At 39.6% G+C, this 25822-nt stretch overlaps 1 protein-coding gene across 1 annotated transcript in view; it reads right to left on the minus strand.

Annotated features, from left to right (window-relative positions):
• The window catches only part of LOC105248823 (semaphorin-2A), a 260142-nt gene extending 235462 nt beyond the window's left edge, over nt 1–24680 (minus strand). The window contains exons 1-2 of the mRNA XM_025411511.1: nt 23326–24680; nt 9215–9418 (exon numbers count right to left, since the gene is read on the minus strand). Of these exons, the coding sequence (XP_025267296.1) occupies nt 9215–9325 (111 nt within the window). The 5' untranslated portion in view covers nt 9326–9418; nt 23326–24680. The remainder of the gene's footprint in view (nt 1–9214; nt 9419–23325) is intronic.
• Between the last annotated feature and the right edge of the window lie 1142 nt (nt 24681–25822).

Here is a 25822-nt window from a genome sequence, read left to right on the forward strand (position 1 = left end):
GAGAAAACTCATAAGGAAAAGACACGTAAAGTGGTCAGAAAATATCTCTATATTATCTAAAGGAGTATTCAATGCGATAAAAGAAAATCAGAGCTTGTTTCCCGTTATACATTACGCGTGTATTTTTTTCTCGCGCACGAATAAATATTAAATTCAGAGGCGGAATTTACACCGGTTTATGTTCGCTTTACACTTGTGCAGTTGAAGCAATCAAGAAAAACGCTTTTCAAAAAAAGCAGGACAATGTTTAGAATAATGTGGAACATTAAACTCGGTGAGCAGACAAGACCTTTACACGAGTGGAATATTTAAAGCAAAATCCTCAGTTACGCGACTCGGAAAGGAAGCACGTCGCGAAATACGCTTTAACGCGAGGTTCCGGGGGCCACTGTCATCTGTGCGACGCTCATTCGAGGATGCACGTGCGTAGACCATCCGCGTACTTTCGCTTTCGCCTAATCGACTAAGTTCGGAGTCTGGAAAAACTTGTGCGCGCGTTAGCAAAGTTCGCACAGTAACAGGCGCGGCACCATCGTCTCACGTTGCGATCAACAACGGTTCGTCCCCTCGTTCTCCCCGGCCAAGTCCAATTTCCAGCGATTGATATATGTAAAGCCATTTTCCGACATGTGGAAAACTTATGCGAAGGGCGCGATAGAAATTATCGTAAGCCCTCGTACGGATATTTTTCACATATTTCTCCGATGTACTTTTCTCTTTTCTCATCTCTCAGAGAATTCTAGGCGCGCGTACGCCTACCGAAGGAAGAAATATCCGATGGAATATGAGAAATGATGAATTTGTATGATTTAACGCGTAGGTTTTGCACTTCTTGCTACGGAAAAGCGGAATACGATTTCCAATCGATGTTATCTCGGCGGAGCTACTGGCGCGACAAATGTCGGAAGCACGGAAATAAATTGTCTTCTCGTTCATACAAAGATAAAATTAATTGTTACGATTTAATTTCTCCTCTCCCTTCTTGGGATACCTTTATCGGCGGACAATACATTCGCCGCACTGTACGCGAGAATCGAATGTGCGTTAACCGAACGGCGATTTCAACGAACGCCAATTCGTCATTATGCAAAGCCATGTGCATAGAAAGCACTTGGAAAGAGTCGTTTTAATTAATTAAAACAACGCGACGAATTCACATGTCCGTCGCTGACAGTTCCAATTTAAAGTCGGATTATTCGAAATACTGTGGATATCGACAGGCGGAGATTTGCATCTCAAATTCGAATATTCTCAACGTTGTTTCCGGCGAACAAACACACGCTTGCACTCTACAAAAAAACTTCGAAAACACTAAAGAGAACGAAAAATAAGCGAACCGGAAATATTCTTAATATGTTTGAGCTACGTGTTTCCGGAAAGATAAAATATATTTACCGTTTAATATTTTCTAAAATAATAATTTTATAACCCAACAGTTATAATTTTTAAATACATAAATTTTTATCTCTTTTTTTTTTGTTTTAAATTTTGCTTAAGAATTTTTTTATTATAGTTTATGTCTTCTATCGCTTCTTTTCGTAATATTTATGAGCAACTTTATTATCGTAAAGCATATATGGGTAAGAGATGCTTGTTGCTACCGGAACAAGCTAACCTTGAGAAATTCGCATTAGACGGCGGACATTATGGATCATTTCGATGAAATTAATGCAAGACTGTCGTTTCCCGTAATAACGGTAATAAGAACGTTTTACATTCCCAGCACGGTATTCACGGAAGCATGGAAAAGCTAGACGGCAATTGCGTTTCGCCAACGTAAAACGGTATGCCGATTACATTAGAAATACGTTTCATTCTCCGAAGGCGCGTTTACCGACTACCGGAGGTCGCGCACGTGCGTTCGTTGCCCCGCAGGAAATTGCACATGCAAATCGGGCTTTTTTCTTACGCGACGTCGTAACTATCCCGTCTCCGAAGCGAACCTCACATAATTTACGAGAGCGTTTTCAGCATTTGAATAGACGCGCAGTGTGCCATCAAATAGGTGATTTAATCCACGATTAAGACCACCAAGAAATTGTGTGAAATTGTGAGTAAAATCAACCATTTATATCTACATTCATATATTCGTGCACGGGGGAAAAAATAGCGAGACGACAATTATATATAAATAGAAACAGTAATTAAAGCATGCTTGTGAAGGTAACGCTAAACGCTGTTGAAAGCTTTTCGATTTCGCCTGAAATGGAATCGTCCGGCTTTTCAGAAGAGGAAGAAAGATAACATTTTTCGAATCGAAATCTCGCAACGGAATTCAAAGGGACGCGAAACGAGACAGTGAATCGAGAAAGTGAATAAGCAAGTCGAAGAAAAATAGAGAAAGAAGTGACACGGGCGCTCCATGCATGGTTGCAAATGAGGCCACAGATGCGCTAGGCGATAAGAGATGATGGAAAGTGGTTCGTGAAAAGAGCCATCGCGGTAGCTCTTGGCGGTGACAAGGAAGAGGGCTGGTGCAGCTGCAACACACGATGCAACTGCGAGACGCTTCTGCCACCGCTGTGAATAAGCATTTCGTTCGCGTAACGAGAAAGTGCGACGCGTACGGTGCCGAAGGCACCGTGAGCACTCTGCTTTATGCGATCGCGCGTTCAAATCGTCCTAACGAAGTGGCCGACTTCCGCAATTTACTGTCAAACGGTCCTCGCTTCAACTGCTCGACTGTGCTGAATGTAAATCGCGAAAAGAATGGCGCTGCGAACGAGAGAAGTTGGGACGAACGCGAGCAAGAGAGCCGAGAGGATCCTCGTCGGGGAAAGAAATCTCGCTTTCAGCAATTTATGACCGTCCCTCGTCTTTTCTTTTTACATATTACTAAAATTTATATAAGTGACCGTTGTATTAACGTCTGTAAGGACGATGAGATATAATCTTATCGCGGTTAGATAAAAAAGAAAACTTCACGAGTGCGTGGAGGGATAGATCTATCTCGAAACCCGATGGGCATTTAATCGACAACCTTGGGAAAGCGAAGAGGGGGAGCCTTCAAGATTTGCCATTCTGGTAATTGAAACCTGGCGTGAGCCTCGAGGCGGGGAACGTTTAATAGCCAAAGTTAGTCGCGTTTCTATGCAAATTAAATGCTTACAGCCATCGAGAGGTGAGCTACGTGGGGTGGCGATGGCGGTGGCCGTTTCCCCCTCGCTGTTTATCTACCGGGAGGTTCTTGGACGACTCGCAACGTAAATAGTTAGTGCCTGTGGGCTGCGACGAACGGCCAACGTGTGCGGAATAACGATAAGCCTGTAACACTGCTGAACAAGAGGCTATATTTATGTGTCTCGCATGTTCCACGTTTTTCTTCGTCCGCCAACCGTTGCTAAAAGCGTTTCGAAGTTTCGGCGCGTACCCAGCACGCGCATTAACGTCGCAAAACAACGCGTAAGCTCGCTCGGAAAAGCTTTATGCGAAACAACTAGGTCTGAATACCCGGTCACTGTACGTTCTCTCTCTTTCTCCGTAAACGTAGTAAGAAATTCATGCAGGTGCTCGCGATATTTTAATCGATACTTTGTATAGAAACAAAGCTTGAAGGTAACGGTATAATCTTATATCTCGAAAAAATCTGATTCGCATTAATGATCTTGTACTCAATGCTACACATGTAGCCCTTTAAATTGCAAGGAACGAAAGAAAGGTGTAATCTCATCCTCGATTTACAATTAGAGAAAAAGAGAGAAAAAGAGGGGCTCCTATTTACACTTACAATTAACTTTATTGCTTTCCGGACAAATGCGTGCAAGCTGAGTCAGCCCGACGTTAAAACCCCTTTCGTGAGGCGTGGTTATCAGTTGGCGTCGATCAATCTCGTTACGAATGAGGCAAATGAGAACGTTGAAAAAAAGATATCGGCGACGGAAGACAATTATCTCACCAACAATGTTGCATTACTCATCTTTTTCTCCCTCTCCCTCCCTGGGAGTCACTTATCTTGAATGCAGTCCGAACCGCACGCGTTGGACTTGCTCAAGGATCGAAAGTTTAAACTTTGTAAACTGCGCGAACGCATACGAACGAGTAGTATTCGTCATTCTACAGGCAGAGTCGGGTGGGAAGGGACAACGATAAGTATCTAGTCGGCAGAGGTGCCGTTCTCACCCATTCGATCGATATATACGGCCGACCGCCGCCCGACATCAGCGGGGTAATAACGAAAGTACGGTAACGGGGGCAACGCGGCCCTTTGTGGTGTATCTCACGTACCGACAGCACGAGGGCCAGGCATTTCGGGAATCGCATAAATTTTGCAAACCAGAGGGTGTACCACGAGTTTCCACGAGGGGGTTAATAGATATTCGTCTTTGAATCGGGCTATCGCTGAAGCAATATTTTACGCACTTTTCTAAGCTTAACGTACGACATTATTCGAATCATAAAGTATAATGTGCTTTTTCCAAGAGATAAAAAATTAAAAATTCTTTGTCTATAGATGTAAAAAGATTTCTTTGTGAAAGGAGAATGAATACGGTTGGAACAAATAGCACGGTAACTTTCTTTGTTGAATTTCAAGCAGACTTTTTCTTTGTGCAATAACGACTAAAATAAAAGATAATTGATTCTATAAAAAGATCGTTGATTGATATCTTTCGCAGACCAATTAAATTCTGATCTCAAATTGAAAGCTTATTATAATCTAGAATTTTTCTCTTTTGCAATCTCGCGTTCAATTTCTCAAACAATTAACCGATTATACCTTATACAATTATATAATATGTTTTAATTGCAGAGATGAAAACTCGGAACACATTTAATATATGTTTTTTTAATATATTTTGTAATATTTATTATTATATTATCATTGCTTTTTCAGAAATGTATTATAAATGCGGAAATCATATAAATGCAGCGGATATATATTTGATAAATGGATTTTCCATAATCGCATAAACATAATGCAAGCAGGGAAACTAACTAAAGATAATCCAAAGGTTTATGCTAGCACAATTGCGTGCTCCATCAATCCAATGATTTGAGTTCGCAAGCTGGCCCATCCATTATTACCAACGCGCGGATAGTAACGGTATTTTGTACGGGAGAATAACGCCGCTATAAATGACTCTATAGTAACCATAAATGCATAAAGGTAAATCTCGTGTTCGATACGTATGCGGTTCCATTATTACCAATTACGTCGCAAAAAAAAATACGACGACTTCGTATGCTATCGGTTTTTTATTTAATTTCCTTTTTCTTCCTCATTTTAATCTGCTCGCGGTACCACAATTTCTGATACAATGATAATAATACGGAGATGCGATTGAAAAAGTTTTCCGATTAAGATTTTCGAAATATCGAAGGAAATAATTCCCGAGTCTTGGTAAATCTTTCGATCTTATACCATCGCTACGTTAAATGTCTACCGATTAATTCGATAAAATAAAATGCCTCTTTCCAGGCAAACGACTCTGTATAAAAACACAATAAAAAATTCTTTAACAAGAGGGAAAAAAGGATCCCCCGCGTCGTGTCGAACTACAATCTCTTGTTCTCGCAACGCGAATTTCTCGGGAAATGGAGATGTTTGCTTTACCTCCGTGTCTTTACTTTGCTCACGTTCCTTTTTTTCCCCACCTTCATTTCCTCCTATCATTCGCAGCTCCGGTATTTGAAGTATAGCTAAGTATACTTTAGTTTGACCAGCATTTTCCATTCTTAATTTTTCCGTTCCCTTCGTATTCGCGCCTTACGGCAACTTATTAGTATGCAGACCTCCCTCGCGATTCCGCGCGAGCTTGCGCATGCAAATTTTTTATAACGTGGCTACGCGATACAACCCCGTCGTAGTCGAATAAATACCCTTCCTTCGTTCCTTCTCTACATCGTCCCAAGCGAACACGCGGTGATTTTGCAAAAGCGCGAATTGCTTCTCACGTGAAACATAACCCCATTATAATCATTGATTTTATACGTTAGCACCAATGCTGTAATCATGTCATTTCCTATAACAATAGCAAAAAAACAAGTACGGCTACTTGCGTTAAATATTTCAATTTAAAATTTCTTTATTTCAATAAACTTTATACGATTGAGAAAAAAAATTTATTTCAGAATATAATTTAAGATATAATTTAGATAAATGTAAGATTTAATAATAATAAATTTAAGATTTATCTTATCTATAATTTGTGAAGAGACTATAATGATCTGGCCAGTCAATCATGGAATAAATGGCAGTTAATCGATAAAATTTCACTCTACAGTGAGAATAACACTTTGTATAGCTGTATTGTCACAACGTATAGCTCAATGAATATATTTAGCAAACAAACTTTGCCAATATCGATAAGTGAGTTGGTAATAGCTGTTGCGAAACTTATATAAATAATCGTGACACAAGTTACGCGTTTCAAAAGGAATTGGCATACACGTATAAACGAGTGGTTAATGAATAGAATAAATTGGTAAAAATTTTTGTAATTAGAATAGGAGAGAGGAAAAAAGAGGGGCGAGATTAAAAAAGAGACGTATACGAGATATTTTTTTGAAATTGAGAAACAAAAGGCGGAAGGAAGGATAGAATAGAAACTCATTTAAACTTTTTTTTACCGGTGATCGATTAAACGGCGATCGTTCCGGATCGTTCGACCGAATGAAATCGGGTATTTCGTTGAAACTTTCAACGGCATTGGTTGCACAAAATATCTCGTATCCTGCTCTTTTTTTTCAATTCTACCATCGGACGATTGATTTCGAATCAATCCTGTTATGTAATTCAAACGATATCGCTGTATCGTAATCTCATCGTCATGATGGATATATTCAACGATGAGTGGTCGATTGATTAAATACAACTACTGAACGAGTCAGTTTTAACAATTGTTCTTTAGAGAAGAGGAGAAAAAGAAAATCTCATTTATCGCAACACGTGGACTCAATAGTAAGATTTAATCAATCTTGCACATGTATTCGTTCGTACTACGTAGAATGTCATTATAACGATTCTGTTCATAATATTGCAAAAGGATGCAGATATAAATAATAAAAGACTCTCGCAATGGCATTACCGGCTTGCCATCGTTTGCGCAAAGAATAGCGTAATATTACGCTCGCGAATTCGCTCTACCATTAAGACATTATCTTAAAACTCGTTTTTCTGGGGAGGGAGAGTCTCAGTTCTTAGTTTAACGCTACGGTGCGCAGGTGAAAGGGACTATAACATCTTATTCTATTTAAGCACTCGTAATAAAAGGAACGCGGGCCCTTCAACGGAAAAACTCTTCAAACAATCGTTGCGACGGATTTAATAACAAACCGTATTACAGAGAAATGCCTTATAGTCAACACACATATAGTCAATGCTGCGAAAAATATACACAATATCCAACGCGAATCTTTTCTTTCTCTTCTGTTTCATTTTCTATAAGCGCAGCATTCGACCTTAATCATTGCATATCTGGATTCAATTTAGCTTACGATAAAATCGTTAATTTTACGATAAAATCGTTAAATTTTCTAATCGATTGGCTCGACTTAAAGAACTTAATAAAGAGAAACAGCGGACTTTTCTTCTCTATTTAAAATCCCAGAAAAAGAGATTCTAAAATTCGCGATTGTAACGTTTAACAGCTATGAAAATTCAATGTGCTTGCTCGTTACTTTAGAAGATTTATAGTTTATCTCCTAAATACAGAGCATCCGCCCAATAAGCAAGAATCAAATAATTAAAATTTGATATAGTTTCTACATCTTATTTAACTCTCTCAATTAAAACTTATCGATACTTCAAATCTTTATCGATATATCGATTCACATTACAAATAGAATCACGAATTCCCGAGCATTTATTTAAGAAAACAGTCTTATAAATACGAGCCATTTTCTCAAAATCTACAAACCAACGGGAGTCCAGGTACTTAAATGAGATTGGATTCAGCTTATCTGCTTTACGAGCGACATAAAACTGCGGGTATTCGCGTCGATGTACTCAGGACTTGAAAGACTGATATCAATTAAGATCGATTACGTTTCATCCTGAAAATCGTGATGCGGACCCTGTCTTCGCGGTTGCCATTGATACGCCGAATCGGTCGTAAAATAAAGATTTGGCCGAAAGAGAGTGCCGTAGATTCCATGGCATTTCCTTCGAGGGTTAGTTCGTCCCATCGTAACCGCCCGGCAGGATCCACTACCGGGATGGCGCGTATACATTCGAGCCCTGATACCGCAGGGGTGGATCGGCCCAACGCTCAACCTGAATACTGATTCTCGACCGACGCATATATTACCACCGCGGATAAAAGACATTTGCATTTTGATGGACTGCGCTGAGTGCATTTGACGTTTCGTATGCATTTCGCCCGGGCACGCACATCTCGACACGCTCCTCCCGCGCGTGCGTGAACCCTTGTGAAAAAAGCTCAGTCTTACCTATGTTTATCACCTAATGTTACACGCCTATGCATACATCCGTTTATATTTATCTCGCGCTGCGCGAATCCTTTGAGGATGCCTCACAAATCATCGTCAGTTTTATCGTGAATCGTATAAAATCGGAAACGTTGCGAATACGTCATTGAATACAATTGAAAGAGAGAAGAAGAAAGAAAGATGCGAATAGTCAAATAGAAAATATTTTGCATACGTTATCGAATACGATATCGTATGTGAAATGATAAAATATTTATAAATACTTGATGTTATTAACTTGTATACCAAGAGTTTATGAATATATTTTATATTCCGCACAGGCCTCGCTCGACATCGATATGAAAAGCAATACCGGTCGTGTATCGCTAATTCATGCTTCAATATAAACTTGGATATGAATTCGCATTCACCGCGCTGCGCCAAAAGCCTCCCGAATAGCTCCGAAAAATCAATTGCTGAAACTTCGATATCGGGTACGAGCGCGAGAGCGAGGTACGACTAGCACGGGATTGCACAGACAACGGTACGAAAGAAGTGGCAAATTGAAAAACCGTTCCACGACCGAGGACAAAATCTGGGAGGACAGGAGAGAGGAGCTCTGCGCGTTTGCGTGGAATAGGGTGCCGTGCAAAACCTGCAATATCTGCCGAATATATACAATATCCTTCAGCGGTTCCGCTGACGGTTCCATGACAGAAAACCGAGCCGGTAATGGCCGGTAATTTACATTTAAACGCGTTCGATCGCCGTGTTCCCTCAACGGAAAATAATAACTCGTCGGTGAAACGGTCAAAATAACAGAGAAACTCATTGAAAACAAACTCACCATTATCCTCGAGCGCTTCTCCCTCTCGATGGCGTGTGTAACGCACGATCTCTTCTGCGCTTGCACTATCACAGGTGTACGATCTTCTTTAAAACAATCGTTCTGTCGCATGTAATCTGACGGTCGTCACACTGCGCACTTGCGCCGACATAGCGGCATTCTTATTCCAGCAAACCACCAACGCTCGAAACTATCGGAACATGTCTGAAACAATAGAAATGTTATGATTGAAAATGGTTCGTGAATTTTAATCAAACATTAAATTTAAAATAATTCCTTATTGTTAAATGTAACCCACATATTTTTTATATTTTTTAAATATGAGTATATATGATTTCCAATACATTGTAAAATATAATTTTTGAAAATAAATTTAAAGTGTTTCACAAATTGCAAGATAAAAATATTCGAAGCGAACTAGATTCATTGAATAGTATATGCATGTACAACCACAGTAGCTTTATAGCAAAGGTACAAGCTTGTTACTCAAAACTTCCAACTTCCCTTCAAACTGTCTAAATATGGCGTACACGATCCATCAAGTAGAAGGTATGTCGAAATATACGCGCGGTATGTAGAAGGTTTACGAGGGCGCGTGAAGTTCTTCCCCAATACCAATTCATATCCCATGGATATAATGTGCAACCTAAAGTTCTCCCATGGTGGAGCTATAGCGAGCATTATCTTCGCTTACAGGTAAATAACCAAGAGAAACTTCAAGTACGAAACAGGAAAATTACTCCTTTGACACGTTGCAGGTTATCGTAGAGGAAAAAGGCTGCGTGTCGAGAAGGCGCAGCGAGGGGCGAAGGAAATGGGTAGTCGGAGAACGGAGGACTTTCAGGAAAACTTGCGAACCCGAGGGAACGCTTGAGAAGCTTTATAACTTCGACAACCTTAAATCGGCAAAACTGCCGTGTCTCTGGTAGTCATAGAAGGCATCTAAGGCGGAATGAGAAGAGCAGGAGTAAGGAAGGTAAAGTCGATGGAAGGGACGTCGGATAGCTGAGTAGGGAAGAGGGAATGAAGAGTGCGAGAAGAAAATAGTTGCACGTACTCCATTTTGAAAGATAGAACGAGGATAGCAGGATGACTATGATTCTCCGCCATTCTCCGTTTTCTTTGATGAGACGACTCACCCTACACTCGCTCGTCCGAGTACGGTAGACTGTATAAAGCGACGTAGTATCTATATTTTCAAACTACTTTAATCATAAAAATGGCATAGATTAAATATGTTTGTATAATAAGCTTAACAGAATCGAATATAATCGTTTTACAACTTTGCGCGCTAGACATTAAACATTTATATAAAGTTATTGCGCGTTCACATTTACTGAAATAATGAAAAAACTGTGTGAATTCTGCGAGAAAACCTAATACATTTTTTTTTAAGAATACGAGTATACATTTGCCTTTTCTGCATATGGTACAATGGACTGTGTAAGTTAATTACATGTTATGATGATGCATTGCGCCGCTAGAATAAAACAGATAAAGGCACAGCGTATAAACTAAATAATATCTCTCTTCGCAACTTCGTGCACCATACATATATAAATCATGTTTTAATCACAGTTTTCCAACAATGGTCCACGTGAAGAATTAGATCGTCGAAAGATCTATCTTATGAAAGAGTAATTACGATAACATCATCTATCATATTTTATCATTCTATCACATTTTCGCTTTCATTATACAACGCGACTGAGAGAAAAAAAAGATATTACTCCCTGTATCTTGAATAACGTTGAAACACCGTTCGCGACGCGTACAACAATTAAAAGTAGAAAGACATCGTGATGCTGGTAGAGCGATGCAAGTTCATGGTCTGTCGGGGGTGTCGGAAAATACCTGCGAACCCCTAGTCTGCGCGACGAGGAGTCGCATCGGGGGTCGCATCGTCGGCCGAGTCATCCCTTAGGCGACTCACCTCTTCTTCCACCCCTTACTCCGTCATCCCTCGGAAAAAAACTCAGGTTTGCATTTCAGTAAAGAGCCAACCCATCCGCGTGCGTGGACAATGGGACTAGACGCCCAGCCAGACGTTCTCTCCTCCCTCCTCCCTCCCCATCACCGACAACGCCCTTTCTTTCGCAGCCACGCGTGTCTACATGTCTGCTTGCTTGCTTGCTTGCTGCTTGCCTGCATATGTGCGTGCGTGCACCGCTGCGAACTTCGCCGCATCTCATCCTGGTTCTCGACGACGACAACGGAGATGGTGTCTGGCTGCTTTTTCCGCGACGATGCTCGTCCGCCCTCCGCGTCAGACGTATACGTCCCCGTTACAACGGCGCGGAAAACAATTATCTTTTCCACGGATGCAAAGCTGCACTTGTCTGGAGACTTTCGACGTCGTAAATCTAGATCAAAAGCGACGTAAATCGTCGTGCAATCGAACATCTCCCGTATAGACGTAATGTGATTAACGCTTTCGCGAGCAGAAAAGCTGAACCTCATTAAAGGTTCCGAGCCCTCGATTAAAAACTAAGTAATTTATTTTTTTTATTTTTTTTATTTTTCTATTCGCTAAGCATGCCTCGGAGCATCAAATCAGATGAAGAAATCGCATCAGATGTCAACATATTATCGCGTCAAATATCAATATATTATTATTATGTCAATATATCGCTAAATGTTCCCCGTGTATCGATAATATGAACCGAAATGTCTCGCGATGGCCAAAGATGTTTCGCTTCGAGACCACCCGCGTATGCGTGGGTAACTCTATTCATTCATTGCGCGTACATTCCTGCAACTGCGTCGTCCAAAGCGGCGGAGAGCATTCATCGAAGTACCAGCATTCACACCCTCGGCAAACGACGCGCGGAAAGTACGAAACTGGAAGCTGACAGGTCCTCCCTCCTTTGTTTTCGGCCATTTTCTCTGACTACCTCTTCCTCTTTCTCCCTTCGATGGGTTACGGTTATCGTCATAGTCGATGACTATGTGCTCGTTCGAACCGAAATAGTTCCCCCTCTGTATTTTATTCTTGCACCTTTATAGCGCTCGCCGTCACACATGTCCAAAAGTAACATGACTCCGCTTAATAATATTATATCTACATATGTACGGTCGAGTTTTCGTCATCTGTAAACGAGCCTAGACCACGAGGGTGGCTGCCAGCCAAACATCCTGCCAACCGTGAAGAGTTTCACGCCGGGGAATGTTTTTCTCCTGCCGCGGAACAAAAATCCGCTCTACCGCGGTTCATCTCCGCCACCGCGTTTCTGTCAACGTTTTGTCGGTTTTTTCGACTCGTTGATGAGAACTTCCAGTCTCGATGTACGCGGTTAAAATAATTATTTTTTCCTCGTCGATTATCATATATCTCAAATATTTTTTTTATTCAGTTGTAGTAATTTAAAAATAGAAAAATATTTAAAAAAAACTTTTTATAAAAGTAAAATATCTTTACCGATCGTATAATCGAAGACGCAAGTAGATCAATAATTATTTACATTGAAAAGAGATAACAGGCGTTATAATCATGCATGCCACTTATAAATTTGAATTTCAACATGGATCTTCGTATTAATGAGGGAATATTCGATGCTTCTCTTTACTGTCTCGAGAATTTACCGAATGTAATAATGATTCCGAGCATCACGGGCCATCATGTCGCGGGATCTATCACCGGGGATTTGGTGGTACGCTGTCAGAGAATCTCTATAATACCCAAGTTACAGCACCCTTGCGCTCACCTCTGACCGTCTCCCCTTAACAACAGTTCAATTAGTTCCGGCTTAACGGCTCTCAGTTCCGGTGACTCGTGACCGGAATCTCGGACAATTATTCCGTGGACGGAAATGGAGCAGTTCAAATTTCTGCTTTCCCTCCCCCCCTTCCCCCTTCTCTCGCCGGCGCACATTAGGCGAACAAATTTTTTCGCATGCAAGAGTGAGAACAGTTTTTTATCGCAGTGACATAAGTTATTTCGGTCTCCTTTTAAAAGATCGTTTCTCGCAGAAACAAATTGTAATGAGTTTTCGATAATTAAGTTTATATTTGCTGACTCAAAGACGTCGAAGAACGTATTTTTACGTTCGCGATATATATAAGCGATACTTATATAAATGTCCTGTGCCAGAAATATCGGTTATTAAAAATAGAAATGTACAGAGTCGCTAAAACATTTATGTGATATACAGTACCGGTCAGAAATACATCACCTTTATATTTTTTGAGGATAACTTAATTCAAAGTGCACATATTTCTATCTAGTCAAATATGCTTAATACTAAGTATGTAAATTACTGAACAATAAACTTTTCATTCAATAATGAAGACAGACAAACTCAAGAAAAATTGATTAAAATATATGCACTTTGAATTAAGTTATTCTGAATAAATATAAAGGTGATATATTTTTAACCGTACCGGCACTGTATATATACTTGATATATTTCAAAATATCTACATTTTATTCTTCTCCAGGAGAAAAATTAAAAGATAAGTTTGAAAAATGGATTCATATTTAAACGCAGCTTTATAAAGCAAATTATTAAGTCACGAAAGATATTGTGTTTGCAAATGGTGACTCGATTAAACAAAGTTAAATCCGGAAAAAGAAGGTGGATCGTAGGTCAGAGAGGACTAGGAAAAAAGAAACATGGGGATCGTAAAATCAGAAAATATCCTGAAAGACCTACACCGAAGAACTGGAGCAATAGTCAAACGCGCCTTAATGTGTTTGCCCGCGAAAGTGCCTATCCGGAAACGTCTAGGAAATGAAATAGCGTTGCGTACGTAAACGAGCTGTCAGAGCACTGGCGAGTAAATAACTAACTTTCTTCGCCGAGCCGTCGTACCGCCTTAAGCCGTTACGGAGAGCTCATTACGAGCACGACATGCCCCGCGTTTTCGTGAAGTTTCTACGATAAGAAAGACAGCGCTGTAATTACGCTACGTCTGCGCTTCGCAGATCGCTGAATAAACTAAAATCTGCGCGTGATATTTACGGCGATGAATCCGTAGGCGCTAATTTCGGAGAATCATGATTGAATTAAAAGTATTATATTTGAATCACGTGTGGATGTCGTTAAATTGTTACGCGCGCATAAATTAGAAGTGGTATTTCGACGATGTTTTGCATTTGCATAACACGGTTTTGCATCAACCAAAGAAGAAAAATTATACGATGACGGAAAGGAAACGGTGAACGGAGCCGGAGGAAATTGCCGCCAATCAGATTTTCTCAGGCTCAAGAAAGACAAAGATTTATGAAAGGAGCGTGAATTCGTTCTATTCAAATCCAGCGAAATTGTCTTTAACGTAGGAAATAAAGTATGGAGATAAAAACCTTGTGCGGAAATATAATCAGACAAAATTAGATACGTATTTACGTTAGATCAAAATTAGTTATCTTATGAAAATAGAATGTAAATTCTTGACAGTTTGCAGGTTTGCCAATTTACTGTACTATTCTTGAAATTGTCAAACAACTATTTCTGGAAATCTTTTCTTTACTTACTATAATACTTTCTTTTTTCTACAGATGTATCACGAATAGCTAATTTAATGAAACGAATTCGCTGGATATGAATTGATTTTGCGATAACATTGAGAAGCTGTTATTTTTAAACAGGAATAAAATTCATTGTGCGTGTGTGAATATAATATGCATGTGTGTGAATATAAAGTTTTTACGCAGTAACTGTGCATACTAACATTGAGAAAAATAATCTTTTACTATGTAAATGCATATTTTCGAACGATATTTTTTCATACGTTGATGCATATTCATTAAAGCATTGACTTCGTCGTTAGATTCAATATCCTATTTCCATAGAATATGCTATCGATAAAAAGTGTAGACACTCTACATGTTTTTCCATCAGAAACAAAGTGCATTAATGAACTTCTCTGTAAATACATTCGATCGAGCCTGAAAAAATTCGCGATAACAATGCAGCATCAATACGAAAACTAAGTGATATAGTTAAAAAAAAAGAAATGGCGCTTATTAATTAATACATATAAAAGCAAAAAAAGAGTGATTAGTAAAAGTTTAATTCGATACTCGGAATTGAAAAATAATGATTGTCATTCGATAATTGATAAAAGATACGAATAATAGTAAGTGATTGTACGTGTGTTTCCATCTCGTTTTTAATTAATTAACAAAAACTATATTCGTTTCATATTCAACATTTTGTATAACGAATAATTAATTAATTAAGAGAAATACGAACGTACATTACCTAATGGTACTCGTGGTAACGTCAAATTCGTAAAAACGTATTTTCAATTTACACACACATATGATGAATATATGATGAACATATGACATATTGTATCAAAAGAGAGATATTTGTTTAGATGTAAACGGCAAAGTGTGTGATATCATATGGAATAGCGTACTCGTGGGATGTGTGAGTTTTCTCAACTGGGAAGCTGGAGACAGAATTCAAAATAGTCAACTCTGTGCAGGCGTCAGTCCGAAGAGAGGGTGAAAGACGGAGAAGGCATTATAGATGGGTCGAAACGGGGGTGGATGGCTTATGGATTCCCTCTTTCCCCTCTCTTCAACTCTCGCGAAGTAACCCTTCGTATAAAAGGTTGGGTTAGTGTCAGGACAGTTAGGTCGTCGACGTGACCCAAGAGTTCGCCTGGAACAACCTCCATTTGTACGAGGAATTACATTCGCGAAGGAAGAAAAAAATATTTCAATGCTTGCCGCCTCCTACCATGTCTGCTCATCAAAGCAAAGTTGGTAAAATTTCACATTTTTGGGGTAAAATCTATGCCAGTGGTGAAATATTTTTCGAAAAAAAGCCAACAAAAACTAATCCTTTCTATTAAAATGTTAAAATAAATATAACATTTTTTTATCCATATTCGTCAATTAAAAGAGCGTTTTTTAATTCAAACTTTATCCACAGTAAAAATTTCGTAATAAATTAGGACTCGACAAGCAAATCAATTTTTTTGTTGGAAAATATTGAAAGGTAAACGCAAACCTATAGTGATAAAAAAATTGTTACTATTATATTTTTTTTAACTAAAAATATTAATAAAATGTAGTAACGTTATTTCCAAAGTTTTTTATTCTAAAAATTTTACATGTAATTTGAATTAAAAGACTTTTATTATATTAATTTCATTTCTTAAATTAAAGTGATGATGATTTATTAATTAAAACAAAAATATCATTTTGCATAAAGTTATATATATGTATTTTAGTATTACATATTATACGTACAGTTTTCGTCAGTTTTTTTATCGAATAAAATCCGGGACAGTAAAAACCAAAATTTACCATGATTTCTTCTATTCACTGAATTTTTCCGACCAATCTTGTATCAAAGGCGAAAGGTTGGGAGTTGGGAATTCGAAAATAACAAATCATAGTATTTCCGTGGATATTGCAAAGGATGAACAATAACGTCAGATGTTTCTGTAACGTTTCCCTGTGCCCGCTAATGTACGTTGTAATTGAACGACGATAGGTCGGACAGGTATTTCCTGCAAATCTCTCGTTATCGGCCACAAAAGTATTGTGCAATAAAATGCTAAGGGATGATCGATCGCGGTCAACGGTGATACATCGAAAGTCATATAACACAGTAAAAATAAACGCGCGCCAAGAGAAATAAGAGCGATATTCCAATGTGAGTCATCTTATTGTTTTTAACTGCAGCACGCATCTCGCGGCAAGGTGAAAAATGATTACGATATCGAGGTGAAGAGTCACAGAAACGACTATGTCACGGACAATCAGTCGTCACCGTTGAATATCGCCGACCATCATGGTGTAATGTATTGGCTGAAAAGAAAACGATTTCCCATTTTTCCATCGGTGGCGCGCAGAAATATAGTTCTATTGCATACATTGAATAATGACGCACATTTATCGAAAAAAAGATAATGCAATTCTAGTTGTCATCCACATTCATCGATTCTTCATTTGCATGTAATCTACTTCGTTCATATTACACTCCGTTTTTATAGTACTGCCGGCATCCATTTCGTCATTATTCAACAAGATTCATTTTATAAATAACTGTCCTCGTTTTCCTCTCTTTAATAAAAATCATTAATCATACATGTATTTGTCCGCAAGCGAAATTATATGAATTAGGTCAAGAAAAGAATTGCAAGAAACTAATTTTTTACTTGAATCTATCCACTTGTAATGTTTGATATAAGTTTTTATTTTCTTTCATCTAATTTTAATAATTTCCTCATCGGAGAGAGATGCATTCGTAATAAAATATTTATTAAAAAAAAAATTTTCAGAAGTAACTATTTAAAGATCAAGTTTGGAAGATAGTATCGATCGTCAATCGTCTCCATCTGGCAAACGCCGCCTCGCAATATATTTGGATTACCCGCATATTGCAGCGATGTAACAGCCTGCATTCGTAGAAGGCATTACGCCCTTTTATCCACAATGTCCCATAACCACGCAATGTGCGGGAATTAGGGTTGATCGACGACTGCAGGGATTTCAAGGTACACGCGTGCGATCGAAAGAACGGTTTAAGCCGTCGGGACACCGCCGTATCTTCCGCCGCGTCGTGACCCTCTTGGGGGTCCTCACAACCCCTGATTCACGGCACCCCCGGCGCGATTTTTAATGACCGACGTGAAGATCATATTGTTCGCGGTGAAAGTAGGTTCAAGGTAAATGTCCACGTGGAATATGATTTATGAATGAGAGAGGAAAGTACGACGGCACGCTAGCTGCCGCGAGCAAAAAAGAGCGCACAAATCGCGATTTATCACATCACGCCAAATGTAAGCTGTACGTATATTTATTCGCGGACAATACGCGTTAAACACAAACGAAGGCTCGGGGCAAGCTCGCGCGCGCACGTTTTCGCACGAAACAACTCGCCGTCTGTCACAGTTGACAACATTATTAAGTTATTCACCCTTTTCGGCATTCAGTCTTTCTTCTGTGCCGAAAAAAAATTAGGTATAATAATATAAGAAGAAAAAGAAATGATATTCCATCGTAGTGATAAGCGACTAGAACATAACTTTGTACACTTCAAAGCATATATTTTACATATTACATACACACAGAGACTGTTCCGAAAATTATGAAGAATGAGACTGACTGTATCGCGATCTCTCATTTGTCTTGGAATTCCAGTAATTAGATCATTTCCTGAGTGACCGGATCTTAAAGTTACACGTGCGTATGATGTATGAACTCTACGTCACAACATCGATATTAATCTCTTCTTATATCACGGTAGTCAAAAGAAATATCGCCAAACGGCGTGTTTCGGCCGGTGTATATACCCCGTGGCTGCTTTTTCCCGCACTCCTACATCTGTAAATCCGCTTGTTCGCGAAGGTGAACGAGCGCGCGATCGAGATTAACCCCAACGCGGCCCTCAGGTCGAAACAACGCCAATAGCGCCCTGCATCCCGTCGGTCGTGGGACACGCCATATTTTATAGTATCAATCATAGCGCGCAATAAACGAACTGGCGAGGGTGAAGGAGGGGGAGGAGGGAGATTGTGTTGCCAAGATACAGAACCGGTTAATGGGACTATTACGTCTAGACCGACTATCATAGGGGCCAAGGAAGCCGGCAGGGGTAGCGCGAGCAGGATGAAATACACTCCCCGAGGTAGGTAGGTAGGGGATGATGTCGTCGCAACGTGCTACCAACTGTGACTTATGACGTATCACGGCGCACGAGCAACGCCGACGTGGCCCCGTGGGTGAGCTTCAAAACTGAGCTACGCGTTCAATAAGTCATGATTTATCGGAAAGTACGCCACTGCCAGGCCTTAAATTGTTTTTGTCGCCATAATACCGCCAGTTTGTCGGCGTGCAGTGTGAAAGGAAACGTATGACAGTTTAAAAGAGTTCGCTCATACACACACAACGATAGTCACTTAACTGTCTATCAATCGATGAGCAAATGCAATTTTTAACGCGCTTTCGCTTCGAAGAAGTGTACAAGTAATAGGGGATGTATTAGATTAAATACGCGATACCCCATTCTCTCTATTTGAATACACGGTAAAAAGATTTACAATTACTCTTTAATACGTCAAAAGTCACGTGGCGCACATGACGAGCGACAAAAAGATAAGATAAATTATTTTCAGAATTTGTTTTTAATCGGGGATAGTCGCGTGTCGAAAACCGCGATCGAAAAACAAAGAGGAAAATGTAATCCACGGTATAAAAAAAACCCATTTCGTTTTACTCGCATATACGGCGATCTTTGTGAGCGGATTAAATCTGCGCGGAGAATCCGTATGCGCGCGGCTGGCAGTCGCTACCGCTGCCGTTGAAACGCAGAGAGATGAGAAATAAAAATGGTAACGATGCCCGGGATATTATCGACATATTAAACCGCCGTTCATTTGCACGTCTGCTGTTTGAAAAGTAATTACCTCGTTGTCATCGACAGACCGCCATCGAACCGCGCGGTGACTCAACAGCTGCGAGGGCGAACCTCTTCATTATTTTCCAATACCTCTGCACTCGGTACGATATCTACGGGAATAGGAGTGCCGGTTTCATGTGTACGAGCGAGTTTACGAGTGGAATGCAGCGACAGTCCGGAAACTGGTGCGACAATTGTGCTTTGTACTACTCCTATTAAATAAACTTTCGCGTTGATTGCCTTTCTCTCTCGTTCTTCGTTTCATCCGTTCTAGTCAAACTTTTCGTAATAGATATCTAAAGACACCGATGAGAGAAGCGCAAATGCACACATGTATAATTTAAATTTGATTTATTTATTCCAAAATTTAATACAATGATGCAAAATAGTATTTTTATTTGAGAATTAACGCAGTTAAAAAAAGCTTTCAGAAATTATTCAATATGTAAATATATAAATTAATTAAAGAATAAAGATTAACGAAATACACGATATTTTTGCAAACAAAATTTTTAAAATGTAAATAACAGAACGAATGTACAAGGATAGTTTACTAAATTTTGTGGTATTATTCCATATGAAATTATAAAATACTATGAATTATTATATATTATGTGATTTATTAAATAAAATGTATTAAATCAAACACCATATCGCAATATCAGTATAAAATATCGCAATTAACATGTTTGAATATACGCTTCACGTTTCTGTACGCCACTTTATATACAATTATACAATTATACTAAAACTCAATTTTTCTACATCTCTTTTGCTTTGAGGAAAAAATGCTTCTTCCTACATTTCTCTTGCTCTTTCTCTTCGTCTTTTCTCCCCTTCCCTCTCCTTGTCTCTCCCTCTCGCTTTCACGCTCGTGAGTAAACATTTCAAGCGACTTTGAAGTCGTTCACTGGTTAAATAGCCCCGCAACCAAAGCAATTCCGTGTTGGAGTGTTTCGAATCAAAACACCCTCGAACTGTATTTAGAAGTGATTGTCTGTTTGAGCTTTAGAGATTCCCGGCTTTCCGATTGTTATTGGCGCGCAAAAACAAAGAGGAAACAAGCTAGTCAAAAAACGTTATTGATTATGAAGCACGTACTTTGATCGAAATGCTATCGTACGGATAAGTACAAATCATGCGTGCGTGAGTGTGTATATGTGTATGTACGTGCGCATATGTTTACAGTCCACTGACGTACTAAATTTCTCTTGTATATTCTAAATGTATTTTCTCAACGTATGAATATATATTCTCCCTGTAATTTTATCAATAAATTATTTTGATCAATCTAGTAATTGAATCAACTACTTCACCGCATTTGTATACGAGCCGCGAAAATAAACTCGACATCATTAAACGTGAGGAATCGCGATTTAATCCTTGAAAAAACGAAAAGACGCTTAACGAGTTTGCGACTGGAACTCATAATTATGATCACGAGTTTACAATTCGCGGCCAAATGTCGTATTTAATCTCCGGTAAGATCCCAAGACGCGTTAATTACAAAAAAAAACCTGAAAAATTTATCTTTCACCTGTTACATTCAAAGCCTTCTTTAATCAAATAATTTGAATATTTAACTATCCAGAAAAAGGCTGATTTGTGTAAAACACGTTCGCGAATAGGGTTTCGCAAGAGTCCGATTGTTTTTTAAAAAACAGACACCAAAAGCAATTCGAACAGGAATCGAAGCCCAGCCTTGATTACCAGCGTGACTAACGAGACTTCGTTCTTCCTCGGGAACGAGAAGAGCCGTTCGGACCTATCTAGGGAGAATCGATTTAGCAACAACGACGTGCCACGCCGATTCCCCAACAATGAGAGATCGATTTAACATTTGTAATCGAGCAAGCGCCGCCCGTGTCAACCTCTATTCCCCGAGTTCGCCCTATTCGCTTTTAAAAAAAAGGCTGGAACAGGGACTGAAACGAAACCATTGTATCGCGTGTAATTGTTGGAAGTGAGAAATCAAATCGCGAAAACTTTTTCTTCTCTTGTTGACAAGGAACAAGAGGGGTCTCGTTGATACTGTCAAAATCGCGAAAACGTATAGAAAAGAAGAAGTAGGAAAAAAGAGATGGAACGAATGCACGTGATGCGATGGTAAATGCTGAAAAAATAATCACACGTGAGATCGAATGAACGAGAATAATTTTGAAAATATTCGTGAAAAATCGGATCGAGTATCGATATCTCAAAAATGATAAATATTCTCCAAATTTTTTTACCCGTTGTTCACGTATTCGATCATGAGAGGAAAATATTCGTCCATATATTGGGAGCAAGTATGTTTATTGAAACGAAAGGATTATGCTTTTTTCCGGGATATTGCAGAACGCGATATATTGCGCCATATACGGCGCCACACAAACTATATATTCCTCATTGGTTCAAAATATAGCTGGTTATGCGTATACACAGATTACGCGTGCGAGAATGTTGCGAAGCATAAGCATGGGCAGGGAACGTGAGAACAAATATTTGTCGTGATATATTAGAGATGCTATATATCGCGAGTAGGTCATTTCGAGGCACAGCGTCGTGCACACACATACACACACATACACACATATATACACATTACTGGAGTGTAACGCATACATATAGGAACGTAATAGAAGCTTCATGTGTAACTCGATCCTCTCTCCATACACGCTGTCTCTTGCATGCGTAGGATAACGACCCGAGATGCGCTGTCAAAAGATAGTCAACGTATAAAATGCGCTCGTATCACGTTCGAAGGTTTCTCAGACATTCCTGCCACGCTAAAAATCCAGCAAATGCACGAGTTTCGAAACGCTGAAGATGGACTATTTAAATACATGGAAATATGTATGCTACGTGCAACCAGTGGGACGAATATACAAAAAAAAATCTCATATTGCCCTCGTATTCGAAATATGTACATTTTCTCGCACCATGTGTGTCGAAAATATTATTCCAAGAGATACAATAAACGATCAACAACGGAAATTTATATTGTATTTATACATACGCGAAATATCATCACAACAGCTTTTATGTAAACATTTAATCAGAATCGGCTATTGGCACAACGAAAATAAATTAATAGAAATTATTAAAAACCGTGCGAGAATTGTTTTATTTTGCTCTCCCTCTTCATGGCATTCGTAGGTGTGAAATAATAAACATTATTTACAAATATATATATATATGTATGTATATGAAGAACAATATAAACATTGGTCCAAATATCACTGTATTAAAACGAGTACCAATCTATGCCCGCAAGCGCAATGCGACATCTCGTAAATAAATTCAACAAGGATCATCAGAAATCCAACGGTTAAGAAGACAACCATGCATATATTTATAGTAATTTTTTTTCATCTCTATATCGAGTGGCAATTTTATTATGAAAAATATCTGAATTTCTGTATAAAGGTTGCAAAAATATTCTCTGTGCGTATCGATATTTTATTTTATTATTCGCAATTTTAACAGCATCGAATAAATTAAACTTTAAATTAAAAAAACTGACTGTATAATAAATTAACAATATTTAATTTTCCATCATAAAAAAAGTAATACCACCACTTCAATGATGTTCAATTTTCAAAATAAAAAGAGGTGATACTACGTCATTGATCGCGAGGATGATAAAAAAATTGCCATCGCTCATTTTTATATGCTCGATAAAAATAACCTTCCTCTATCACGTAAACAAATAATTTTGTGATTGTTGAGTATATAGATAAGACTCTAGGTCGACCTTGAGGCACTTACCTCGATCAATCTCGCATTCCCGCGTCCCAGGCCGTTGTCCTGACAAATCACAAACTGGTGAGCTTCCTATTTTTTCACCTTGCCGTTCAATCCACACTCACAATGTGACGAATTAATCGCGCGAGCTGAGCCGAGAGGCGTACGTCACAAATGCTGCCACCATTCGCGCGCGTTCGATTTCCACTCGTGGAGCACACACGTTCGAATCGCTCGATTTTTGGAATCCTTGCACCGTTACACGTAAACACAAGCGCGCACGAGAGCACGTCGATTCCTGTCGGTCATCGGGATCGACGATCGGCAATCTTTTTTCGCGAGGAAGGAGACCTCGAGACTCGCGAATGATCGCAGCTGCTCACGCCGACTTGACAATCGTCATCGATCATGCATCGCCGACTTCATATCGTTTCTGACACCGACGCACTTCATACTTTCTCCGTATTAGGCTCTCGTCGCACAAGTCGATGCGATATTCGCATGCACAAGTTCACCCGAATCGTCGCGAATCACGAGCGAAAGGTCTCGCCGGCACGACGAGAGCGATCAACTTTGGTGCGTCCCTCCCCCGCGGCGCTACTCCGCTCCACGTCCACATGTGACCGCACGAAACTAGGGCACATTCGCGCGCACGTCTCTACCCCTCTCTCGCGTGTCTCTCTCTCACCTCGAGAAACGGAACGGCGGCACGACACGTCGCGTCGCGACGCGCAGCGACGTTGTGTCCCGGGATCGCGTAAAAAAACTGTAAACGACGCCGCGAGGCTCTCACGACGACCGAGAGCGTCGTGGAGCGAAAAAGCGCGAAGACCCTACACTCGCGAATCGGCCCGGTAACTGAGTCGAGCAACGTACACGGGTAACGCGGGTGGGGGGGCGCGCGAGGCCGGCCACGGGAAGGGGAAAGCCGAAGATACACCCATGCCACGCGCATGCGTCGCCCCGTCTCGCTCGCTGCTCTCCGTCACTCTGTCCATCTGCCCCGTCTTTTTCCTTCTTTTCTCTCTCTCTCCTTCTTTCCTTATCTATCATCTTCCGCATCTGTCTGCTTCTCGCTGAATCCATTCGCGCTAACTTTCCCTCTCCTTCGCATTCTTTTCTCTTCCGTAGCTTTTCCCTCTTCCGTTGCTTCGCGCGTTTCTCCCTCGTATCTTTTTCTAAGTTTTCGAATTCTCTCTTTACATCGTGTCTCTTCCTTGTTTTTTTTTCTCTCGTCTTCTTGCACATTTTCCATTTTTCCTCTCTCTTTCACATTCTCTCGTATATTTTCTCACTCTGTATAATATACACTCGACGCTACGTGTCACGCTTGAAGATAACTACTTTCGAATCAAACGCGTTTAAGGGCCATCTCACACGAAATTGCATGTGCATAGTATAAAGCCGTATGGGCCAATGAGCATCGAGTATTAAATCGCCATATTGAGTTACTAAAATATAATACTCGATGCTCATTGGTCCAAAAGAAAGAGAAAACGTTCGCACATATTAGCTATCTTCGTACCTAGAGATATTCATGACGCGCCGAATGTATCTTTATTTGTTCTTTCCTGCAATCACTGTACTATCTTTTCATCTACTAACATTTGTTCTCAATTTTCTTTCTTCAACCTTCTATTATATTCGCGCTCAACGGATTTCCTCGTACACAGCGGCTTCCTCAAGGTACTCTTTATTATAAGCCATTATTTCCTCGGAATACTGTTAACCGTAATAATGCAAAATAATAAATTAATTTGTTTGTATAGCACAAAGATGGCGGCGAGCAATTCCATGGTTCATAGAGTTCTTGTTACGAGTTTGCTGTTACGGCGGAAAGAATATTGAGATATTCATTATAGTGCATCGTAAGCGGAGAGGGTAAGTGAATCAATTTGCTATATCGAGGAAAGATTGATACAGACATGTTTTCCTATCTTTGTGCCTTCTAGAATGAATAAATAATTGGCAAAATTGATTGTCGATATGCACACACACACACATACACACACACACACACACAAACACATTACGCAATATTGTCGACATATAACACACTTTATATATTATTTTTATAAAAAAAGATCTCGGATATATCCTTGAACGTGTAATAAAAAAAGCTTGGCATTATTTTGTATGTAGTAACATAAAATTGTGAAGGTTATATAACATTATATAACACCGCATGTTAATCAAATAACTGCTCTTGTGATATACGTATGTAGAAGCGAAGCAGCGAGTGCTCTTGACAATATTTATTATATATTTTTATGAGAACGATATTAAAATATTTCAATTCCGTGTATAAAATCTAATTTATATTTTATGTACTGTGTTAAATAATCTCCGAGGGAGGGAAAACGTATCTGCACGCGCAGAGACGTGGAGAAAAACATTTTGTAGCTTTGATCTCGGTTACAAACGACGACTTCCGTAAATGGAATTTTAATACGCTCTCTGTACGCTGAAGATAAAACGCTTACGCGACTATATGAGACTTTCGGTGATGCTCTATCTCAAC

The sequence above is a fragment of the Camponotus floridanus genome, unplaced genomic scaffold (assembly GCF_003227725.1).
Source record: "Camponotus floridanus strain SB8 unplaced genomic scaffold, Cflo_v7.5 scaffold4, whole genome shotgun sequence".
In the NCBI taxonomy this organism is placed as follows: domain Eukaryota; kingdom Metazoa; phylum Arthropoda; class Insecta; order Hymenoptera; family Formicidae; genus Camponotus; species Camponotus floridanus.